Source organism: Danio rerio, chromosome 25, assembly GCF_052040795.2.
Source record: "Danio rerio strain M-AB ecotype USA chromosome 25, GRCz13ab, whole genome shotgun sequence".
Taxonomy (NCBI): Eukaryota; Metazoa; Chordata; class Actinopteri; order Cypriniformes; family Danionidae; genus Danio; species Danio rerio.
The window spans coordinates 10,025,001-10,047,117 of NC_141045.1; the positions used below are offsets into that span (position 1 = coordinate 10,025,001).

The 22,117-nt window shown below is 35.4% G+C and overlaps 2 protein-coding genes and 1 long non-coding RNA gene across 3 annotated transcripts in view; 2 read left to right on the forward strand and 1 right to left on the reverse strand.

Moving 5' to 3' along the window:
* The window catches only part of accs (1-aminocyclopropane-1-carboxylate synthase homolog (inactive)), a 28,444-nt gene extending 26,697 nt beyond the window's left edge, over window positions 1-1,747 (forward strand). Inside the window, exon 15 of the mRNA NM_001014323.4 lies at window positions 743-1,747. Within this exon, the coding sequence (NP_001014345.3) occupies window positions 743-1,152 (410 nt within the window). The 3' untranslated portion in view covers window positions 1,153-1,747. The remainder of the gene's footprint in view (window positions 1-742) is intronic.
* A 5,966-nt stretch (window positions 1,748-7,713) lies between these two features.
* On the forward strand, window positions 7,714-16,173 carry si:ch211-256a21.4. Its single transcript, XM_087311795.1, has 4 exons — window positions 7,714-7,816; window positions 7,934-8,124; window positions 13,484-13,675; window positions 15,174-16,173. The coding sequence occupies exons 2-4, from the start codon at window positions 7,938-7,940 to the stop codon at window positions 15,482-15,484; spliced, it is 690 nt and encodes a 229-aa protein (XP_087167921.1). The 5' UTR covers window positions 7,714-7,816; window positions 7,934-7,937; the 3' UTR covers window positions 15,485-16,173.
* Window positions 13,538-20,768, reverse strand: LOC147830796 (uncharacterized). Its single transcript, XR_015526204.1, has 3 exons — window positions 20,704-20,768; window positions 18,255-18,381; window positions 13,538-13,669 (listed from the first exon to the last, which is right to left on the reverse strand). It is a non-coding gene; the product is annotated as an uncharacterized LOC147830796 (long non-coding RNA).
* Window positions 20,769-22,117: the final 1,349 nt, after the last annotated feature.

Sequence of the window (22,117 nt, forward strand, 5' to 3'; positions counted from 1 at the left end):
TTAAAGGCTTGATTAGGTTAATCAGGTAAACTAGGCAGGTTAGGGTAATTAGGCAAGATATTGTATAATGATGGTTTGTTCTGAAGACAGTCGAAAAATAGCTTAAAGCGCCTAATAATATTGACCTTAAAATGGTTCATAAAAAGTTTAAAACTGCTTTTATTTTAGTCAAAATTAAACAAATAAGACTTTCTCCTAAAGAAAAATATATTATCAGACATACTGTGAAAATTTTCTTGCTCTGTTAAACATCGATTGGGAAATATTAATAAAAGAAAAAAAAAAATCCAAAGGAAGGCTAATAATTTGGACCTCAACTGTTAATCCGAGCTCGACTTGTAATACTGCGCTCGCGACATTTGTCACGGAAATAACACCATAGGTAGTTGGTAGATCTGTGCAAAAAAGCCTGCCACCACAGCTGGAAAAAATCCTAGAGGAAACACTGTATTATGTTTATATTATTATTATTTAGGTCTTAGTTTAAGTAATGTAAAAGAGTATAATTCTTCTAAAATAATAATTATATTAAATATTGTAGTTGTTTTGAAGTGATATGTATAATAAGAGGTTATATAGCTTTAGCATAGCAGATAAACTGTCAAAACAATAAAATCTTTCATTTTGCAAAGTTGTAGAAAACCCTGAACGTTTTAAATGAATTGACCTGATTGACCTATCAAAATGCAGTGATTTTAAATGTAATACCTGCCATTCAATTCTCCTCCTCTTTGTTCTTCAGGTGTGCAGAGAATGAAAACCGCTTTAGAAGAGCTCCAGGGCTCTTTAGTGCCAGAGGATCAACGGACTACAGCAGTCGAGCTGAAAACCAGCGCTGGAAGAGCAACAAGAACAGACACAAAAACAACAGATGAGTGCAAAGAGACGACACTGAAGAGCTCAAGTGCTCAAACCAAACTTGAAAATACTCGCATTAAAACAGAGCCTCTTTCATTGGCCGATGAGAACTTTGCCATTCTTAATGGCCAATCAAACATGCACAGTGAGAGTCTAGACACTTTAATTGGTGCTCTGCAGAAACAGATCCACTCCTCTGATTGGCTGGAGAAGCACAGGCCTGAGTTAGCTGCTGGAGTCGACCCAACACAATTGGAGGTTTTCACAGACTTGCTGGAAAAAGCCAGAAAATAGACTTGAATATTTTTGAATATGTACAGTTTAAAAGCAGAGTCTCTAATTGCAGAAACGACACAACTGTAACCCCTGTAATTAGAGAACGAAGCAGAATTACGGAGTCACCACCGCAGCAGTATATGGACGTGTTGTTATTGTTGGATGTGTTTTTTTTTTTTGTACTTTAATTATATGCCAGGCTGTCGCAGTAATTGGAGACTGCCCCTTTAATTGCGCTCCGATCAGATTCTAAATATCCAGTTTATTGTCTTTGATTATTTAAAAAGCAGAATGTACGGAATTAATGTAACGTTTTTAAATGTCGAATTTTGTATAATGAAAATATTTTGTAATTTTATGCGAAACCTTAAATGTACTTTTCATTGGTATTTGCTGCATAAATAAAATGATGTTATTTTAATCTTTAAAACAAGATGGATTTAGTTAAATGAATAAAGTTCAACCATGTGCTGTTCATTTTGCTAACACTAAAGCCATTACAACAAAACTTTTAATCATTTCAGTGACATCTTAAAAGGTTTGAGCAGCAAAAATCTGTTGCTACTCTGTACAGAGACTTTTATTGAAAAAATAAATAAAATAAGACATTGACTAAATACAGAAAGGCTCTTTTTTGAGATTGAGAGATGAGATTTTTTCTTTTTTCTTGATATAACATACAATACCGTACAAATATATAAAATGTGTACAAGTTCTTCACAATTTATCAATTTAGAAAATAAATAAATAATTTGACATCCAGTAACAAAAGTATAGAAATACAAAAAATAATAGTAATAATAGTACAAAGCATAACAGGATAGATACATTCATATTTCAAGTGAGGAAATGGAAATCTTCTACGTAATTATTTCCTTGTAATCACCATTCATTTTGGCCAACATTTTCTTATATGATACATTCTCAATCAGGAATTCCATCTATAATTTAAGTGTAGGGCATTGAAAATCTTTCCAAAACCTCAGCATTATACGTGCTTCTTTAGTAATGGCCAAAAATTATAAAGGTGAACTCATTATTTGTAACACGTGGAACCTCAAATACATTTACTTTGTATTTATTTATTTTTTTTTAGCTTTGCTTTTAAACGGTATAACTTTGGTCAAATGTTTTGGGTATCCTTCCACAAGTTTTTCACAATTGATTGCAAGAATTTTGGCCTATTCCTCCTAACAGAATTGTTGTAACTGAGTCAGATTTGTAGGCTGTCTTGCCCGCACAAGCTTTTTCAACTCTGCCCAGAAATTTTCTACAGGGTTGAGATCAGGGCTTTGTGATGACCACTCCAAAACATTCACTCTGTTGTCCTTTATGCACATTTTAACTAATTTAGTAGTATGCTTAGGGTCATGGTCTGTTTGGAAGATCCATTTGTGGCCAAGTTTTAATGTCCTGGCTGATGTCTTGAGATGTTGCTTCAGTATTTCTACATAATGTTCTTTCTTCATGATGCCATCTATGCTGTGAAGTGGACCAGTCCCTTCTGCAGCAAAACAGCCCCACAACATGATGCTGCCGCCCCCAAACTTCACAGTTGGGAAAAATGTAAATGTTTTGTCACCTAAAAGACATATCCTGGGTGAGAGAGGGATATTAAATCCCAAACATCTACCTAATTGTTTCAACACAGATTCCCAAAAGGGTTGAATCTTTGTACATTGCCATAATCCATTATAGTATGTACCAATCTCCTGTTTACATTTCCAGCATTTATTATCATCCAAGCATCCCATTCTAAAAAGTCGCACTGGAGTGTAATATTACCTATGAAGTATTTTATACTGTATAAATTTACCTCTTGCTTCGTTTATATATTTTCCACTATGGGAAAGAATTCTATCCCAGGTATCTTCATCTATATCACTGCTAATATCTTTTTGCCAAACCAGTCTTAAATTTTCACAGTTTTTATCATTAATCTAAATTTGTAAAACGTAGATACTTTTTTGAGCTGAATTTGGGAATTTGAAAAATGGTTCCAACATATTCCTATTCTGTACGTTGGGGACCCTTTTTTTCAAAACAGTGTCTGATTTGTAAGTATTTTCAAAAATGGTCTTGTCTTTCTAATTTGAATTTTTCAAAACATCATAAGATATTAGTTTACCATTATTGAATAAATCATTTAAAGTATGTATACCCCAAAATAGGGGCTGTTTTCCAATTTCCAACTTTGTTTTCCAAAGTTATTAATCAATATTGAGGAGTAGTATTGAGATAAGTGAGAGATTTGGCACCTCTTATGAGCCATTTTCTAGACTTCCTTAGAATTAATCAATTTTGGGTTGGATCGATCCTTTGCAGATCCATCTGTTATTTGTGATAGAGCTACTAATGGTCGGTAGCTGAAGGTGAGAGGCTCTTTTTTTGAAATCTAATAATCCTTTTAGAGGTGTTGTATGTAAGTTTTTGACTCTTCTAAAGCATAAAAATAGTTTGCAGACATTTAAGAAACTGAGTGAACGTTCTTGTTTATCTCTTAGGGTGCATTTACACTGCAGATTGTGATGGTCAATTCTGATTTAGTTACTTACTCAGATTTTTTTGCTGATCTGCTTACAGCATCTTTTAAAAGTGACTCGTATCCAATTGTCTGTATTTACATAGCACACGGCAAAAGGCGCAATGAGCAGGAAAAAGAGCTGCTGCTGACTGACAACTGATAATAAAACAGCGCTCTTTTCTCCATTCCTGTATTTAATCTGTTCTATTTTTTTTTTTTTTTGGACAAGTTGTTTTTACTATAGTTTATGACAGAAAAGTTCTCATTGGGCCATCTTTTTTTTTTTAATCTAGGCCTTTTTAAACCAGTAGGCATTTTAATGTCATGTTCATGGCGTGATTTGTGCACGTGATGTATGATGCAACAGTTATATATTAGTTTATAATGTTTACGTGGTTGATATTGTGCTCTCTCTCTCGTTAACATGCTTAAATACCTGTGCTACATGACAATATAAAAACTGTTCTCGTGTATGAGATTTAAGAATTGGGACTCTGCTGAAGTCTGTTCTGAAATGAAAGTATCAGACTTGACGTCATTCGCTACGGTTTTTAATGACACTTGACTCGCATTGACAGGTGAAAATCTGATCTACCTGCTTACACTGCAGACACGAGGGCACAGATCCGATTCATTCATTCTTTTTGGCTTAGTTCCTTTTTTAATCAGGGGTCACCAGCGGAATGAACCGGCAACTTATCCAGCATATGTTTTATGCAGCGGATACCCTTCCAGGTGCAACCCATCTCTGGGAAAGGATCCGATTGCTATCTCATAAATTTCCTCATATGAACAAGGCCTGGAGTCACTTAAACTATGTAGTGTAAATGCAACCTTAGTTAAAAATGGATGTGTGTTTGAACCCTGTGTTACTTTTCCACACTTCTTATCTTCACAAGATGTATTTGTTGCCTAAATGCTTTGTTTTTGACACCATCATGGGTGTTTCAGCAATTTTCGGTTTCCAAGAAAAGCATCTTTGTTCACTGCTTGATTAGATCATCTCTGGTGTTTTAAGGGCTCCTGACTGAAGAAATGTTGTCGATTAAAACATTTGATATTTTCAAGTGTGTTCAGTGTTGCTCCTTTACATTGGCACAAACACAACTGTCTAGCGTATATTCACGGTGTTACGTTAAAACTGGTCTGTGGCAGAGAGCAAGCAACAGGAAGTAACCATATGCAGGGTTTTCCTGTGAGCCCACTTTGGTGGAGAGAGAGAGGAGAGCTGTTCTTTCCTGTGCCGTTAAGTTGTTGCCATGACGACACCGCAACCTATGTGATGTATTGCCTCGGTTACTGTGGTTTAGCCTCTAGTTGGACCTTAATTCTGTCTTAAATCTTCATGGTATTGCTTCAACAAGGTGCTGGAAATAGAGTTTTTGGTCCATATCGACATGATAGTATCTTTTGAAGTGCAGGGGTCACCCATCCAATAGGTCCCTGCAGGGTTTAGCTAAAACTTGCCTCAATACACCTGCCTGGCAGTTTCCAGTATAGCTAGTAAGTCCTTGATTAACTTGTTTAGGTTGGGTTGGAGCTTAACTAAACTAAACCGGCCATCCAGGAACAAGTTTGGTAACCCCTGCTGTTGTAAATTGTGATCTGGGTAGGGTTGCACCAGCTGTTCATAAGTTCTTGCTTGAATTGGAAGGTAAAGTCCACACTAGATGCTTAGTACCTACTAGCTAGTTGTAACTAAATGTGTGCCTCGGCTGCACTGCATGCTCTTAAGGCAGAATGTCACTGGCTTCCATTTGGAAGGGCTCATCCCTATTTCATATTCCCTTTGGAGGGTCACTCTTAAAGGGTTAGAGCAGTTTATCCCAACCCTGTTCCTGACGGCACACCCACAATACACGTTTTGGATGTCTCTATTATTCAATCCATTAACTTAAGGTTTTGGAGTCTCTTCTAAAGCCGGGTTGTACTTGACTTGTCCGCTAGTTTGCTTGAGTGCGTATGGCAAATGTGACGTCTTCTGAAATCCTTCATCCCACAGGGCCCTTGGAATTGGCTAGTTGAGTTTTGAGTGCTTCCATATGGAATGACACTTCAATATTCATTCATTCATTTTCTTGTCGGCTTAGTTTTTATGCAGTGAATGCCTTTTTAGCCGCAACCCTTCTCTGGGAAACATCCACACACACACTCATACACTACGGAATATTTAGCCTACTCAATTCACCTGTACCGCATGTCTTTGGACTGTGGGGGAAATTGAAGCACCCGGAGGAAACCCCATGCGAAGGCAGGGAGAACATGCAAACTCCCCACAGAAACGCCAACTGAGCCGAGGTTCGAACCAGTGTTTTCACTCTGAAGTCTTCTGTGAGTGTGTTATATGCCATTTGGAATGCACTGCTCTACATTTGCTTGTTAAGTGTGACGTCACTCCAAGCGGCTTCCGGGTCCAAGCGCTCTATCAAACTGTATGGGGAGGCTCAACAAATGGTAATAATAAACGTTTACAAAGCGCTGTAATGCTTTCAAAAAACATGATCGCAATATTTATATCCATGCCTAATGTTCGATGGCCAGAAGGGGATACATTTTTTATAAATTGTTCAAATTTTTGGGATTTGTGATGCAGTAAGCCCTGAGACTGTTGTGTTCACTATGACTATTTAAAATTCACTTTAATCCGTGATTTGACTAAAGTGGTTATAAACAAATATTTTCTCCATTCAAATAAGTAGCAGCTTCTACCCGGAAACAGTATTTCATGTCACTGATATGTCATGACTTAACAAGCGAATTAGGTAAGTAATACCCAATCAGAAGCCTTCGAATTGTTAACATCTGTGTGAATATTATATTGCTGAGACTTTTTTTTCCAGTATGTTGATAAATTTCCAACTGAATTGAAATATTGAGTAGGGCTTTCTTTTTGCGCATCATTCCCTTATAGCAAACTAAAAGTAAGAGGAGCGTGGTTAAGGATATTGTGCCTGAAGCGTCAAACTTTCATTCGGCTCAAAATCACCATGTTAAAAATATTGCCGCACATTATCAATGATTGCTTAAAGATTTATTAAATGTAATGTTTCAGTCTACTGAATGTCCGTCTTAGTAGCTGATGCATCTACAGCAGGAGTTTTTTTTTTTTTTAATTAGATGCTAATGATCGGTCACACTTTATTTTGATGGTCCATTTGTTGAATTTAAGTTACATTGCATCTACATGCCAACTAAGTCTCATTAGATTATAAGTAGACTGTTAGTTTGGGGTTAGGGTTAGTGTAATTTGAAATGTTTAAGTCAGTTAAATGTCTGTTGAAGGAGCAGTATCAACAGATATTAAGCAGACAGTCTACTAATACTCAATTGGACCATCAAAATAAAGTGTTACCTAATGTTCTATAATCCAATTCAATGATTTATGCTAAGCTAAGTTAAAAAAATTGTTCCCATCAGACACAGGGATCGGCTAAATTTCTGAAAAAATGGTAAAACTATTGACCATATTGTTCAATGTGGAAGTGCCCTTGTTTTTGAGACCAGAAGTCTCAAGCCAAAAAGATTCAAATGACTGCGCCCGCTCGTACGCAAGGTCAATAGGTGACTTGTCAAATTTTACTGTCCTGTTTTTTTTTTTTTAAAGTGGAGTGTCCCTTTTAAATCAACTTTCTTCCTCATTTAGATGCTCAGATTGACTTTCAGCAGCTTGTTTTGTTCACTTCTACATTCATAAACGTATTGAGCTGCTGCTGCCTTGTGATTGGCTGATTACATACTTGCAAATCAGCTGTAATATGACTTGTGAGTTTATATGTGATGCAAATCTTACAGAGACAAGCTTCAAATTCACCTCTGAGCGCAGTAAACTGATTTATAAAATATCACTTTCACTTTACAAACCTCACTGACTCGCATGGGTTTCTGGGGGAATTTAACCACTCGCTGCGTGTGTGTGTGTGTTTATGAGAGGGGGAGTTTCCATTGCGAGTGGGTCTCCACCGTGGGCTGAGGGAAATCTTTACAGTGTCATATTACAGTGCTGTGAGGTGGAAGTGAGGAAAAGCTAGTTTGTACATCCTCATAACACTTGTTTCAGTCGCTCTCAGGTTTAAACGTGATCAGTCACCGTCGGCGTATAAAACAAAACCAAATATCTAGTCATTTGAAGACACTTTAGAGACTACACTGCCATCCAAGGTAAGGACATCTGTCAATGATTACAGAATTACCAACTGTAATGATTTAAGTTCAGTTTCCAGTTATATTGTCAACTTAATTTTGTGTAAATATATCGTGTTTTTTTTTTGTCATCAGAAAAATGTTCGGACCAGAACTGGTGGACTCGAGGAGTCGCTTTCGCTTTTTTGAGTCATGTCTTGGTTTGTTGGGCTGTTTGTGTATCAACTATGCGATCTGGACACCTCGATGGCTGAATGACAGGGGTTTGTGGACCGGGAATGAGACTAGAACGGAGGACAGATGGACTGATGAGGACATTGCTAAAGGTGTGTGACTGATTTTGTTATATATCTAGTAATAAAAGTTATTCAGAAGTGTCATTCAAAAAATACATAAATAAAATAATAAAACATTGTTATGAAATAGGTATATAATATAATATAAAATAATATAATATAATATAAGTATTTTCCTTTCTTGGGTTGAAGCTGGAATGGCATCCGCTGCGTAAAACATAGGATAAATTGGAAGTTCATTCCGCTGTGGCGAACCCTCATTAAACCCTCATTAAAGGGACTAAGCCGAAAAGAAAATGAATTATGATACAAGTAGGGGTTAATTAACAGCTTTCCATGCAGAGAAAATAATGCAGAGCCTCCAGCCAATCAGATTCAAGAATTTAAATAGACCATGGAATATTATAATATAAATCATGCATTCATTTTCTTTCAGCTTAGTCCTTTTATTTATCAGGGGTTGCCACAGCAGAATGAACCAGCGATTGCCCTTCCAGCTGTAACCCATCAATGGGACGATAATATAAATATAATATAATGGGCTATTATATAATTCTATTATGTTTGGATTAATATAAGATCGATAACTACGATATTGTGTATAATATTATTTTAATCATGTTATATTCTAACATACAGTTTTTTGAGATACAGAATAGAAACAATTAGTTAAGTATCTGTGATATTATATATTATTTTTTGTAACGTTATATTAATAATATATGAGCTATTTAAAAAAAAAAATAGAGAATAAAAAAATGGTTAATGTATCTTGCTATTTTAAATAATATTTAATATTGTTATATAAATTGTTAATAGTTTCCCATACATGCTAAACTTAAGCCTGGTTTATACTTCTGCTTCGAGTGATCGGCGTGACCCACGGCGCATGCAATGTGCGTAGCTGTGCGTTTATACTTCTGCGCACTATTTGTATTTGCGGAGCAATAACAATTACGAAACGCTAGCTGGCAGTAGGTGTTCATGTTCCTCTGTATCGAGTTTCTTCGCTGGTGTTTTGTTTTTTCTGAACACTAATGTGCAAGTAGCTCAAACTCGCTCATTTTGAGGCAGGAATCGGCAGACGTGTAACAACTTTAATCATAAGGTAAACACAAAACAACAGTCTCCATTTGGAGCTCCTTCATGAGACTCCACACTTGTAAACAATCGCTCCATAGGGCTTGCGGGGCTCTTACCTCCACCCACCTTCGTCATTGCTATCAAGCCAACCAATTACAGAGCTTGCACTACACGCCGCTGATAAGTGTAGTTACATTTTTTGAGAGGTGCGCGTCGGCGTTGCTAAAGGTCACGGCGAGGGCTATATTGGTCCACACGTAGGCTGCGCCGAGGCATACGCGTGCGCTTGACGCAGAATTATAAATTAGCCTTAAGGGTGGGGGGAGTTATGCTTTATCTCGTGAATCTTTATCTAGAAATGAAATGAATCAACAGCAGCCCCCTCAAATATTAATATGTGCATTACACCTCCATATTTGTTTTGCTTTTGCCCTGTCTAAATACAATACATTGAAGTATTTTGGTGTCTTTCAATTTACATGAGTGCTAATTAGCATTACAAACTTGAATTTATGTGGCCTCTATAAATAAAAAATAGTAAAACATCAAATTAAATGCATTGCCTTTTCATGTCTTCCGGTTTAAGCCTTTCATAAGAACATTGATTTTCTGATTATTATTAAATCTGGCCTTTGGTCTAAAGGGAACTGAAAGCTTTTAGAGGAATTTTGGCAAGTTTTGACCTGCTGAGAAGCACAGAGCAGTGAAATGTGTGGGAATATGTGAATGTTTCTTGAATTTCCAACGTCGGTGTAAAATAATGATTTGGTTTTGTGTTGGAGGGGTTTCTACACTTCGGTGGGCTGCAGCAGACAGGCTATGACACGCTGGGCTCGCATTACTTGAATGTTTTATTAGTTATAGCCTGTCTGGTTTTCCCCATATAGCATGAAGTAATGTTGAATCGGTTTAGTTTTGAGCAGTTCCGAAATGAAATGTTCTTCAAGCACTCAGACTGAAATTTCTTGTTATTGATTTATGCAAGATGTTCTTAAAAGGCTAGAACAGCCATATGAAAATGGTCTCTTTTTTTTTTACTCACTTCTATGTCCTTCCACATCTGTTTGACTTTACTTCAGGTGTGGAACACAAATATGATGATAATATAAAGTTAAATATAACTTTGTTAATCAAATAAAATTATTGAATTCCATTTATGGACATAAATTACACAGATATTTAAACTTTTTAGCCCCTTTGTGAAATTTGTACACATTTTCAAATGTTTCACAAATGATCTTTAATGAAACAAGGACATTTTCACAGTGTTTCCTATTATCCTTTGAAAGAAAAATGAAATTGTATCAATATTATTAGCTCATTTAAATATATATATTTGGTTTTAGTTGGCTACAGAACTAACCAAGGTGTAAATTGGGGGTGGGGGTGGGGGAGGGATATTTAATACTGAGAAATATTTCACTCTGATCTGAATCAAAATAGTAGATAATATAAATATACATTTGACCAGCCCAATCGCGCCAATCAGTCTATTCAAGAAACAAGTCTAAAATTGGCAAATCTAGAGCATCGTGTTCACAAGACACACATTTGTTTTCTTGTAAAATAGGTGTTTGCATCTGGATTTAGACTGAAATAAGGTCAAATTAGACACATCGTTTGTAGTTTAATCTACAGTAACCTCTGAAACCACCCCTATAACAAGTTAAACCAATGTGAATGCATAATCGCAGCAATCGGTCTATTTGAGAAACAAGTCTGAAATTGGCAGATCTAGAGCCCTGATAGGCATCGTGTTCACAAGACTTAGTTGTTTTTGTAAAATGTGTTTGCATTTAGATTTAGGCTGAAATAAAGTCAAATTAGACACATAGGTTGTAGTTTAACCTACAGTAACATCTGAAACCACTCCTATAACGGGTAAAACCATTATGAATGCATAATCACGCCAATCGGTCTATTCGAGAAACATGCCTGAAATTGGCAGATCTAGAGCATCATGTTCACAAGACTGCAAAAATAGGTGTTTGCATCTAGATTTAGCCTGAAATAAAGTCAAGATAGACACATCATTTGTAGTTTAATCTACGTTAACAGAGAATACTGTAGGTCAGAATACACTGAATAGCCCTCAAAATGCTAAAAACCTAAATAAGCTTGTTTAATAAACTAGACATAACTAAAAATAAATACATAAATGACTAAAGTATGTATTACACAAACTAAACGGAACAATTGACCCCCCTGATCGTCAATATATACTTCGCACACTGGAAACAACCACTGTTTTCAAACTTCCCCAGTTAATCTATTAGTTAAGTCTTTCAATTGCATTAAGTTAAAATCTTAAGTAAAATATTCTGTATGTACGGTCATCATTGCAGAAAAACAGAAGAAATTAGTTATTTGAAATTAGTAATTAACACTATTAGATTTAAAATGTATTGAAAAAATTCTGTGATTCATGATCACAACAATGATCAACTCTTTGAAAAATACAAATTTCACTAGAGAGCTAACCATTTTTGCATAGTGTGAAATCTTATATTTTTTGCTCTAATGCATCACTGCCCTCCTTAAACCTCACACCCATTCAGGTCACAGCACTGTTCAGGTTCTACTTGCTTGCTCCAAATGTGATTTGAACCAGTATTCGACATGGCAGGTGGAGCGTTAATAAGGACACTGTAGACAGCAGCCTCGAGCTAATGTGCTCTTTGAGCAGAGCATAGTGAGATTTTCTTGAACAGTTCTTGTTAGCTGGTCTCCATTACATTAACACCCTTATCGTCACTCTCATTCAGGTCACTGTACTAAAGTTAATGCATAAGTTCTAGGGGTCCGAACCACCGTCTTTGGCATGGGGACCAGGCACACTAACAAATACAGTAGTCAACATTTGTAGTGAATAATTACCTTTCAATAAAGTTGTCCTAAAACTATTTAACAACAAACATTCTTGTCCTAAAACTATTGAATAGCACCCATTCTTGTCCTAGGACAATTTTGAAAAACATTTTTGATTCACTTCGAATGTTGACTACTGTACATTAAAGGCCACAGTCTCTGTCACTGGTTAACAATGGCCCTCCATTCTTCCATGGCGGAGCGCCACACCAAAATGCATCCCTCCAAGACTACATTACAGCTTCCCATTCAAAACATTCAGTCATTGTTGTTGTTTTTTAATAGCGGGTTATAATCGCTCCAAAACTTATTAAAAGGTAAGTGAATTATAACAGTATTGCACATAAATGCGATCTCGACTTGTAATACTGCACTCACAACATTTCCTAATTTGTTATTGAAATAACGCCATAGGTAGTTGGTAAATTTGTGCAAAAGGTTTGCCGCCAGAGCAGGAAAAAACCTAGAGGAAACACTTTTAATAGTTAGCCTATTTTACACTCAAACTCCTCCACTTATGCCCGGGTCACGGCACCAATAACATAAACTCTTCAGTTTTACTCCACATACTCTGGATTTAAACTACTATTTATTATTATTTCTAGCATTGGAGGTACAAGTGTGTCTTCTGAGGCCATGGAGTGTGAGTCTTTCCTGTGTATCTTTTACTACCCCAAACACTACTCCCATCCAGGTCACTACGCTAATGTAACCCCTTCGGATTTATCCAATCTGCTATAAAAGGATTCTAACCAGCAGGTGTGTTAAACAACATGCATAGCATCCTAGTGTCCGATTCTAGTGTGCTTTAGGAGATTAGGGTTAAAGAGGTCACCCCCACAGATCTTACTAGCTATGTCAATGGAATGGAGGAATTATTATCATCTTACCTAGAGTAAGAAATAAAAGAAATAAAATATAAAAACTGCTACTGGTGTCCCTTCAAAAAAGGATATTTGATGTGGTTTTGACCAGCTGAATAAATACATTAAAAGTAACCCATGCATGGTTCTGATAGGAACTGAAGGCTTTTAGAGAATTTGTTGGTGCTTTTGCACATTTTGACTTCCTGAGAAGCAATAAAATGCAAGAGGATATGTGAATGCCCCTTGATCCGGGTCATGGCACCAGTTTAACCCACTTGCTTTTTCTCCAAGAGGGATTTAAACAGGCATCTGTTGTATTGTTCAAGCTAGTGTGCCTCAGTTAAAAACTCACTCAGGAAGTGAGGTTTACTTCTACTAGCAAGCCTCTGGTATGTAAATACTAATTTTTAGTAGCATATTATTTAACCTTGGATAAAATTATAACTGGATAGAGTTTTCACTTAGACTCTTTTAATGCTGAACCCTTTCTTGGGGCCCAATAAGTGTTTGATTCCATTTCACTGTAAATCATGAAAATGAACTTCATTTTTCTCTCTGTGTATTTTCAACAGGTATGGAGGCTGAACGAGTCTTTGCAGTGGTTGCTTTCCTGATGTCTATTAGTTCTGGAGTGCTGTGTCTCATGCTTGCCCTCTGCTGGACATCTCAAACGGTGCGCTCCTACTCCAACACTCGATCACTGCTAATGGCAGGCCAAGCTCTTGACCCAAGCTCTCTGCTGGTCTTCACACTAGTACCTACAGGTCCGTATCATGAAAAGAAAGCTGAAAACCTGTAACCACTGACTTCCATAGTAGGAAAAACAAATATTATGCGAGTCAATGGGACAGATTTCTGACATTTTTCAAAGTATCTTCTCTTGAGTTTAACAAAAAAACCTTATAAAGGTTTGGAATAATTAAAGTGTGTGGGGAGGTCATAAGAGGCCATGCATTCAAATATTTGTTCTCTCGTTTTCTTGTTATCTTCTTAGAATAAGCAAAAAATATGTCGCCCAGTCATATATTAGTCAAGTATAAATAACAATAATAATAATACATAAATAAAATCCCAAAAAATTAATTGTAATAATGAGAAAACAACTTTTCAACTATTTCACAAATAATTGTGATCATCGTTAAACTTTTTGTTATGTCGAAATCACAAGAAAATTGTTATGATCATGTGACAACTTTTTGTTACGTTGAGATTATAAGAAAATTTTCGTGATCATGTGAAAACAAATTTTCGTTACATCAACATCATGAAATAATTGTCGTGATCATGTAAAAACAACTTTTTGTTTTCAAGAAAATCGTTGTGATCATGTGACTTCTTTATTTCAAGATCACGAAGTAATTGTTGTGATCATGTGAAAACTTTGTCAAGATCATGAAAAATTGCTGTGATCATTTGAAAACAACTATTTGTTATGTCGACTTCATGAAATAGTTGTCGTAATCATGTAAAAACTTTTCGTTATGTCAAGAACAAAAGAAAATTGCCTTGACCATGTGATAACTTTTCGTTATGTCGAGATCACAAATTAATTGTCATGATCATGTGAAAACAACTTTCTTTATGTTGACATCATGATATAATTATCATGACCATGTGAAAAACTTTTTTTTATGTCGAGATCATGAGTAATTGTCGTAATCATGTAAAAAACAACTTTATGTTATGTCGAGATCACGTGATAAATGTTGTGATTATGTCTAATCAACTTTTTGTTATGTCAAGATCACGAATTAATTGTCATGATCATGTGAAAACAACTTTTCGTTATATCAAGATCACGAAATAATTGTCATGATCATGTGAAAACTTTTCGTTATGTCAAGATCACAAAATAATTGTCATGATCATGTAAAAACAACTTTTCGTTATGTCAAGATCACAAGAAAATTGTTGTGATAATTTGAAAATTTTTCGTTATGTCGAGATCATGAACAATTGCCGTGATCATTTGAAATCAAGTTTTCGTTATTTCGAGATCACAAAATAATTGTCGTGATCATGTAAAAACAACTTTTCTTTATGTCGAGATCATGTGAAAACTTTTAGTTATGTCAAAAATCACGAGATAATTGTCGTGAGCATGTGAAAAAAACCTTTCGTTATGTCGAGATCACAAGATAATTGTTGCGATCATGTGAAAACATGGCCTCTTAGGACTTCCGTAAGTGTCAGTAAATGATGACAATACATATACTTTTTTTTAAACTTCATCCTCATATCTTTTCTCCACCCCTTCCACAGGATTTTTCTTTTTTCTCAGCTGGGCATTCTTTACTCATCGGCATATATCTGAAATTAGAGATGACGTCACACAACTCGGACCATCCTATTGGCTGGGAGTGGTGGGCTGGGGTTTGCTATTGGCAGTACTGCCCATAGTCTTCATTGCTGAGAAGTGTGTGGTTCCTGATATTCTGCCAGAGCTAATGGAGTCTACCGATATCTGGTGGAAGGCGCCAGAAGTTGCACACGCACGATCGTTTAGCGAGGGCTGCCATGGTTCAGAGCACAAGTTTCGTCCTGACTTCAAGAGGTATATATCAGTGCCTTGAACCAGAGGAAAGAGGTCACGAAGAAATGCTGAAGGGAGTCTTCTCTAGCCTGATATGAGCTGAAGATATGCCTCAAAATGGGTCAAGTACCAGGATGTGTGTCTTCCAAGATGCTGGACACAAATGGGTTATATTAAGGTTTGGTACTCAGTTTGACCGTAGTGCATTTGGGCAAAGATGCTAAAAATGTGGTGATTCCACAAAAGTAAACTAAAGTACTAAAATTCACACCCTCCGATGCGCACTGTAGCAGTTGTGGTTGTTTATTTCCCACATATCTTATTTTTGCAGACAATCAGTCAGTCGAAGTACTCTTGTGTGAGATGAACCCTTAGGTGCTAATGGAGAATTCAACACTACTTGATGGAGCTAGTTTTTTTTTTTACACAGTATGTGCAAACAGTGCTCTCTAGTGGTGGTACTTTGAAGAGCATCATATTCTGTCAGTTTTATTTCTCAACTATTTTACTGATTTAGTTTTTTTTTTTTTTTAATAAATGAAAATTGAAGTATTCATTTGAAGTTTATCTATTTATTTACCTGTCTGTCTTTCTTTGGGGTCACAACATATGTGAATATCTACAGTATAATTAATTAAATAGTATTTTGGTTATTAATAATTTGAATTAATTTTTGTTGATTTATTTCAGTTTTATTATATTATTATTTATATGACATTTGTTTATTCTTAATGCATTTTTCCATATATTTACATGGTATTTAAAGGTGGTCATTTTAATATTTTTCTTGAACCTTTAATCAGTTAGTTGCCAAGTCAACAATTCTAATTTATTTTTTAAATCTAGGAAAGTATGTACGCTTGTGCATGTGTGTATTCACAAACACACACACACACACACACACACACACACAGCAGAAATCAGAATAATATTAAATATTTCCCGAATGATGTTTAACAGAGCAAGAATGTTTTCGCAGTATTTCCTATAATATTTTTTCTTCTGGAGAGAGTCTTATTAGTTTTATTTCGCCTAGAATAAAAGCAGTTATTAATTTAAAAAAAAACATTTTAAGGTCAAAATTATTAGCCCCTTTAAGCTATATTTTTTTCAATAGTCAACAGAACAAACCATTGTTTTACAATAACTTGCCTAATTACCCTAACCTGCCTAGTTAACCTAATGTATCTAGTTAAGCATTTAAATGTCACTTTAAGCAGCATAGAAGTGTCTTGAAAAATATCTAGTAAAATATTATTTACGGTCCTCATGGCAAAGATCAAATAAATCAGTTATTAGAAATGAATTATTAAAACTATTATGTTTAGAAATGTGTTGAAAAAATAGTCACTCCTTTAAACAGAATTTTGGAAAAAAAAATAAACAGGAGAGCTAATAATTCAGGGGGTTAATAATTCTGAATTAATTTATATATTATTTATATATATATATATATATATATATATATATATATATATATATATATATATATATATAATTAAAAGTAATTGCAGGGTTTCGTCAAGACAATTTTAAGCCTTTTTATGTATGAAATTTCAAACTTACACAAAGCTAAACGCTAAGGATTGTTTTCTAATGACCCAGTAAAACATTAAATATCACTGTAAGGAAGATAATTAAACCATATGTTTATAAATATAAATAAAGTTTGTAAACAGTGTTGGTCTGATTGAGTACCTTTACATGGACCTAGGAAAATTAAGCCCTATTTAAAATTTAAATCTTAAGATTTAAGACCTTCAACACAATATTTAAGTCAATTTAAGACTTTTAAAACACTAAAATTTAGATTTTGAAATTCATGACATACAGTATTAAGACATTTTAAGACCCTGCGAACACCCTGCAATTCATTCATTCATTTTCTTATCGGCTTAGTGCCTTTATTAATCTGGGGTCACCACAGCGGAATGAACCACCAACTTATTCAGCATGTTTTTACACAGCGGATGCCCTTCCAGCTGCAACCCATCCCTGGGAAACATCCAAACACACACACACACACACTTTCTCATACACTACGGACAATTTAGCCTACCCAATTCTCCTGTACCGCATGTCTTTGGACCGTGGGGGAAACTGGAGCACCCGGAGGAAACCCACGTGAACGCAGGAAGAACATACAAACTTCACATAGAAACGTCAACTGACCAAGCCGAGACTTGAACCAGCAACCTTCTTGCTGCGTTTATAAAACATTTTAGCTTTATTTAAAGGGATAGTTCACCCAAAAATGGAAATGTTGTTATCATTTGAAGCTTTTGGGTTTCTTTCTTCTGATAAAAACAAAAATTTTTTTTGAGAAATGTTGGAAACCTGTAGCCATTGACTTCCATAGTGTATATCCTTTTTTTCCTACAATGCAAGTCAATGTTTACACGTGTTCAGTTTTCTCAAAATACCTTCTTTAGTGTTCAACCGAAGAAAGAAACTCATACATTTTTATAACCACTTGGTGAGTAAATGGTGATAAAATCAAAATCACAAATTACATTAAGAGTTTTACTTTTAATTAACCATAAAAGCAATTTATAATGTATTAAAACATATTAAAATAAGTACATTTTGTAATAATTCTGCACTAAACCAATTTTAAAAAGAAACTATTTTAAAGGGAAACCATTTTTGTGTTTCTTTAAATCAAGAACTTTTCAGTCAATGGTTCTTAAAACAATGGGTTTTTTTTGTTTGTTTTGGTGTAAAGCATACTTAAATAATCTGAAGATTGATGCAAAATGAAGAATGTGCAGCATGACTTTTCTAAATAAGCAAATTTTTGACTTCCTTACCATCAGCCAAATGCAAAAAGCTCTGACTTTTTATGCCCACTTGTATGCAGATCATTAAATTCATGCGTTGCAAACAGCGAAACATCAGTAGTGTTTGGAGACGGAGGTCTTGCCCTCTGTCATTATCCTGCAGACAAAGAACCAGACGGATAGCCTTCTGAACCTGCACTGTTTACATTCAGACTGGAGATGAATGAACTGCCAGTGTTAATTGTGCATTAATCAGGTGCGGGTCTAATTAAAAGGCAGTTCCGTCCTTTTAGCAGTGCCTAATGAGTTTGTTATTAAATCAACAGAGAACTGTTTTTTTAATTTAGTATCAGGAAAGCGCTTAATTGGCCCTCAGAACAGAGCTTGAGTGTCCTTGAAGGTTGTGACGGCAGGGAGCTGGAGAGCCTGTGTGGCATCAGCGCTTCCCCTGAAGGGAGTGTGAAAGCCGCAAGGTGTGTGTGTGTGTGTGTGTCCTGGATGTAAGCAGCCACTTAAATGATCGTTTGAGGTGAATTTCGGTGCAGCGCTACTCCCAGAGGAACTCAGCTGTCCACACAATGCTGACATGCAGGTGTGCCCTTTTTTCTGCTGTGTATGCTTTTTAGTGTTATTTACGATTGTTTGCTCCCAGGCGAAAAACGTTTCTTCCACTTAAAAGACGGCTAAGTTTAGCCCGTCCTGAAGTGTCGCTTTTGAGCAGGGCAAATGCGGTGTGAAATGACCTTCTGACGCCTCTTTCCCTTAGTTACTATAATAAATGTAAGGTACAAACCAAAGCTTCTACAAAATATTGTAGAAACACCAGTGGCATTATTACTACACTGTAAAACCCAACAGTCAACTTTATCAAATGAAATGAGTGTAGTCTAACTCAAAATGTAACTCAAAATTTACTGAAAGTTAAATCTACTCATTTGAAGAGTTTTGAACTCAGTGTTGAGCATAAGGAGTTAGTTAAGTACCTCTTACTTCAACTTGAGTAAGTTCACAATACTCATATAGATTCAAATAGTTTGAGTTGCCTTAACTTCTTGGGTTTTACAGTACTCAATTGGTTTGAGTTCTCTTCATTTATCGAGTTTTACTGTGCTCAAATTGCATTGTGTACTCAAATGGAGTAGGTTCACAGTACTCATTAGTATTAGTTTTTGAACTTGAATGGTTTGTTGCAAAGGTTTGAATTACCTTAACTTACGGGGTTTAACAGTGTATTAATACAATAATACTAATAATATGTAGTATCATAACATGCTTAAAATTTGAAAAATAAATTTTTATGATTGATAAAACCTTTTCTTTAGCTAGCAAATCTTCATTCTTTTAAGGTGGAATTTGAAGCTCAATTAATTAGTGCCTATATATAAATATATATATATATATATATATATATATATATATATATATATATATATATATATATATATATATTTTTTTTTATATTTATGTAGTGTTTTGATCATTTCTTTTACTTGCTCTAGTTTCACTTTATACATGCATTATATTTGCTTTTTTCACTTTATATATGCGTGTTTCACTTTATATATGCTTTTTTCAAACAGTGTGAGATTGATTCATCTTCATCGTTGGACACTTATCTTCAAATAGTGCTGTTGATTTTAAATTAATGAATAATGAGTAATATAATTTTTTTTCATGACTTGTTGGACATTTCTAATAAATATGGATGTCACACCAAAGGACAAAAAAAATCATAATTTTAAAGAGGTTCCAAAAAAAAGAAAAAAAAAAGAAAATTAAGATGTAAATAAAATAAAATAATGTTGAGACAGTTGAACGTTATGGGCTTCAGTCACATGATCTTGAACAGAGTCATTGAATTAATTAAAGTTTTCTGTCGAATTGCACATTTAAAATTAGCATATAGTGTCACAAATGAAAAAAACATGGTTTTATATGCATAAAGTTCCTTTTATTTCTATATAGCTATTGCTATAGGATGGTTCAAAGACACAATGTATTGACTATAATAGCCTATAGTATTTTTACGTTGTGTTGTATAGTTTAAATGTAGTAACAAGTGTAAATCAGTGTAAGCTGGTAAAATACACAACAAACAATACACAAAGTTTCTGTATTGCTGTCATAAAACCTATTTGCAGAGACAGGCAAGCAGAAATCTGTTAATTATCTCCTCTGCTAGTAATTGAACACCTGCATGCAGGTGCTAGCAATGCTATTGTGTGTATTTATAACCACTTTTCTGAGCTTTAGAGATAACAAGCCGAAATACCCCACATTTACATGAAAAAACGGCATATTGCTAACTTGTTTTGCTAAAAATTCGCAACTTACTGAGTCACTGCAGGGGCGAGACAGGGACATCACCTTTGAAACATACCCTAATGTGTACATTCATGGTATTATTCGCATCCTTTTATAGCGCTACAAACATATGATGAGAAAGAAAATATATCTCTGTTCTGCTCGGGAAACATACCTCAGTCTGTAATTGGTCGGAGGCGGCCATTTTAATGGTTCCTCTTTAGCCGCGCCAGTGGGATTGATTGACAGCGTGGCCACGCCCACTTGCTCAGCATGTGTTGCTACGTGAGGCCTCAGCCCTGGCGACACTCTTCATATCAATTAAAGCCCAATTAGGGAGCCATGTTCTGCTAATTATGCCACGCTTCACATTCCCAGAATAAAGTGAGCGTGTGTTTACTGAGATAAATAAATAAAGACACGGGCTGCCAAGGCGAGCCGACCTTAATCAGATTTTCAGTGCTTTCTCTCTCTCTCTCTTTATGTCTATGTGTGTGTGTGTGTGTGTGTGTTTTTCTAGCCTGTGATCAAAACGGAGGTGTAATTATACGGCTTCACCAATTGGTGACAGTGTTGTAACATGTCTTGTGTAAAATGCAGCAATTCCATGTCTCATTTCTTTCTATTTGACGAATAATGAAATCAGGGAAGGTTATTTCATGCAGGGAGGTTGTTTGCTTGTGTGTGAGTAGCTTAAGAAAAAAAAAAATAGTGTGCCTACACGTGTGGACTGGTTCATCTGTTCAGACGTGCAAGCACATTTGGATGAAATGTCACCTAAAAAAACAGACAGAATTCTGGAATATAATAAATAATAAAGATGCATGTGTTGTGTCGTTTATAAAATGTTCTCAGCCTGGTGTAATTGGGACTTTTTCTTTTTTTTTCAACTGTTTGCCAGACATGCTTAAACCACAGTCTGGATAAATTGATAGAAAAATGATTGGAAGATGGAAAGAGAGAAAACCTGATATGACACAGGAGATGAGTGCAGTGTTGAAAATAGAATAAAATCCATCAAGTGCTGTCTCAAATTTGAATTACATTTGACTACCTGTCTCTCCAGCAGACCCTTGTTCCCCCGCTAAGATGGACTTTGAAGTACAATTCACTTATAATAACTCGTAAAAAAAAAAAAAAATCCTCTTTTACATCTTCTCTGGTCTTTCCACACATCGTGTGTGCCAGAATCAGAGTTAAGTCTAGTTTTCCCTCACTTTGCGTTCTTGCTAATCTTGTTTAGCCTTACACTTGAAATCAATCTATGCCAGAGACTGACCACTGCGTTGGTCATTTTTATGGCTGCTCTTATGTAATGAGTCATGATGATCGTCTATACCATAGCAGCTTATATTGATCATACTCTTTTCTTTTTAGCACACAAGAGCCTGTATATGAAAGTGGGAACCATGGGAAAGAGCTGTAAATGAGACAGGACATGTATGAAAAAATAGTTATACTATGTTATATTTATATTGATACTATACTTATAGTTATACTATGAACCACTATACTGTATGTATACAGTATTTGAAACTCTTTGTTATTGAATAATGAACCATACTGTTGTGGGATTGATTGCTAATAAA

Bases quoted from the DNA above. Each gene is read 5' to 3' on its own strand.
- si:ch211-256a21.4 (XM_087311795.1), top strand. From the start codon at position 7,938: ATGTTCGGACCAGAACTGGTGGACTCGAGGAGTCGCTTTCGCTTTTTT. The intron at 8,125-13,483 runs GTGTGTGACTGA...TATTTTCAACAG, and splicing joins TGATGAGGACATTGCTAAAG to GTATGGAGGCTGAACGAGTC. The intron at 13,676-15,173 runs GTCCGTATCATG...CCCCTTCCACAG, and splicing joins CTTCACACTAGTACCTACAG to GATTTTTCTTTTTTCTCAGC.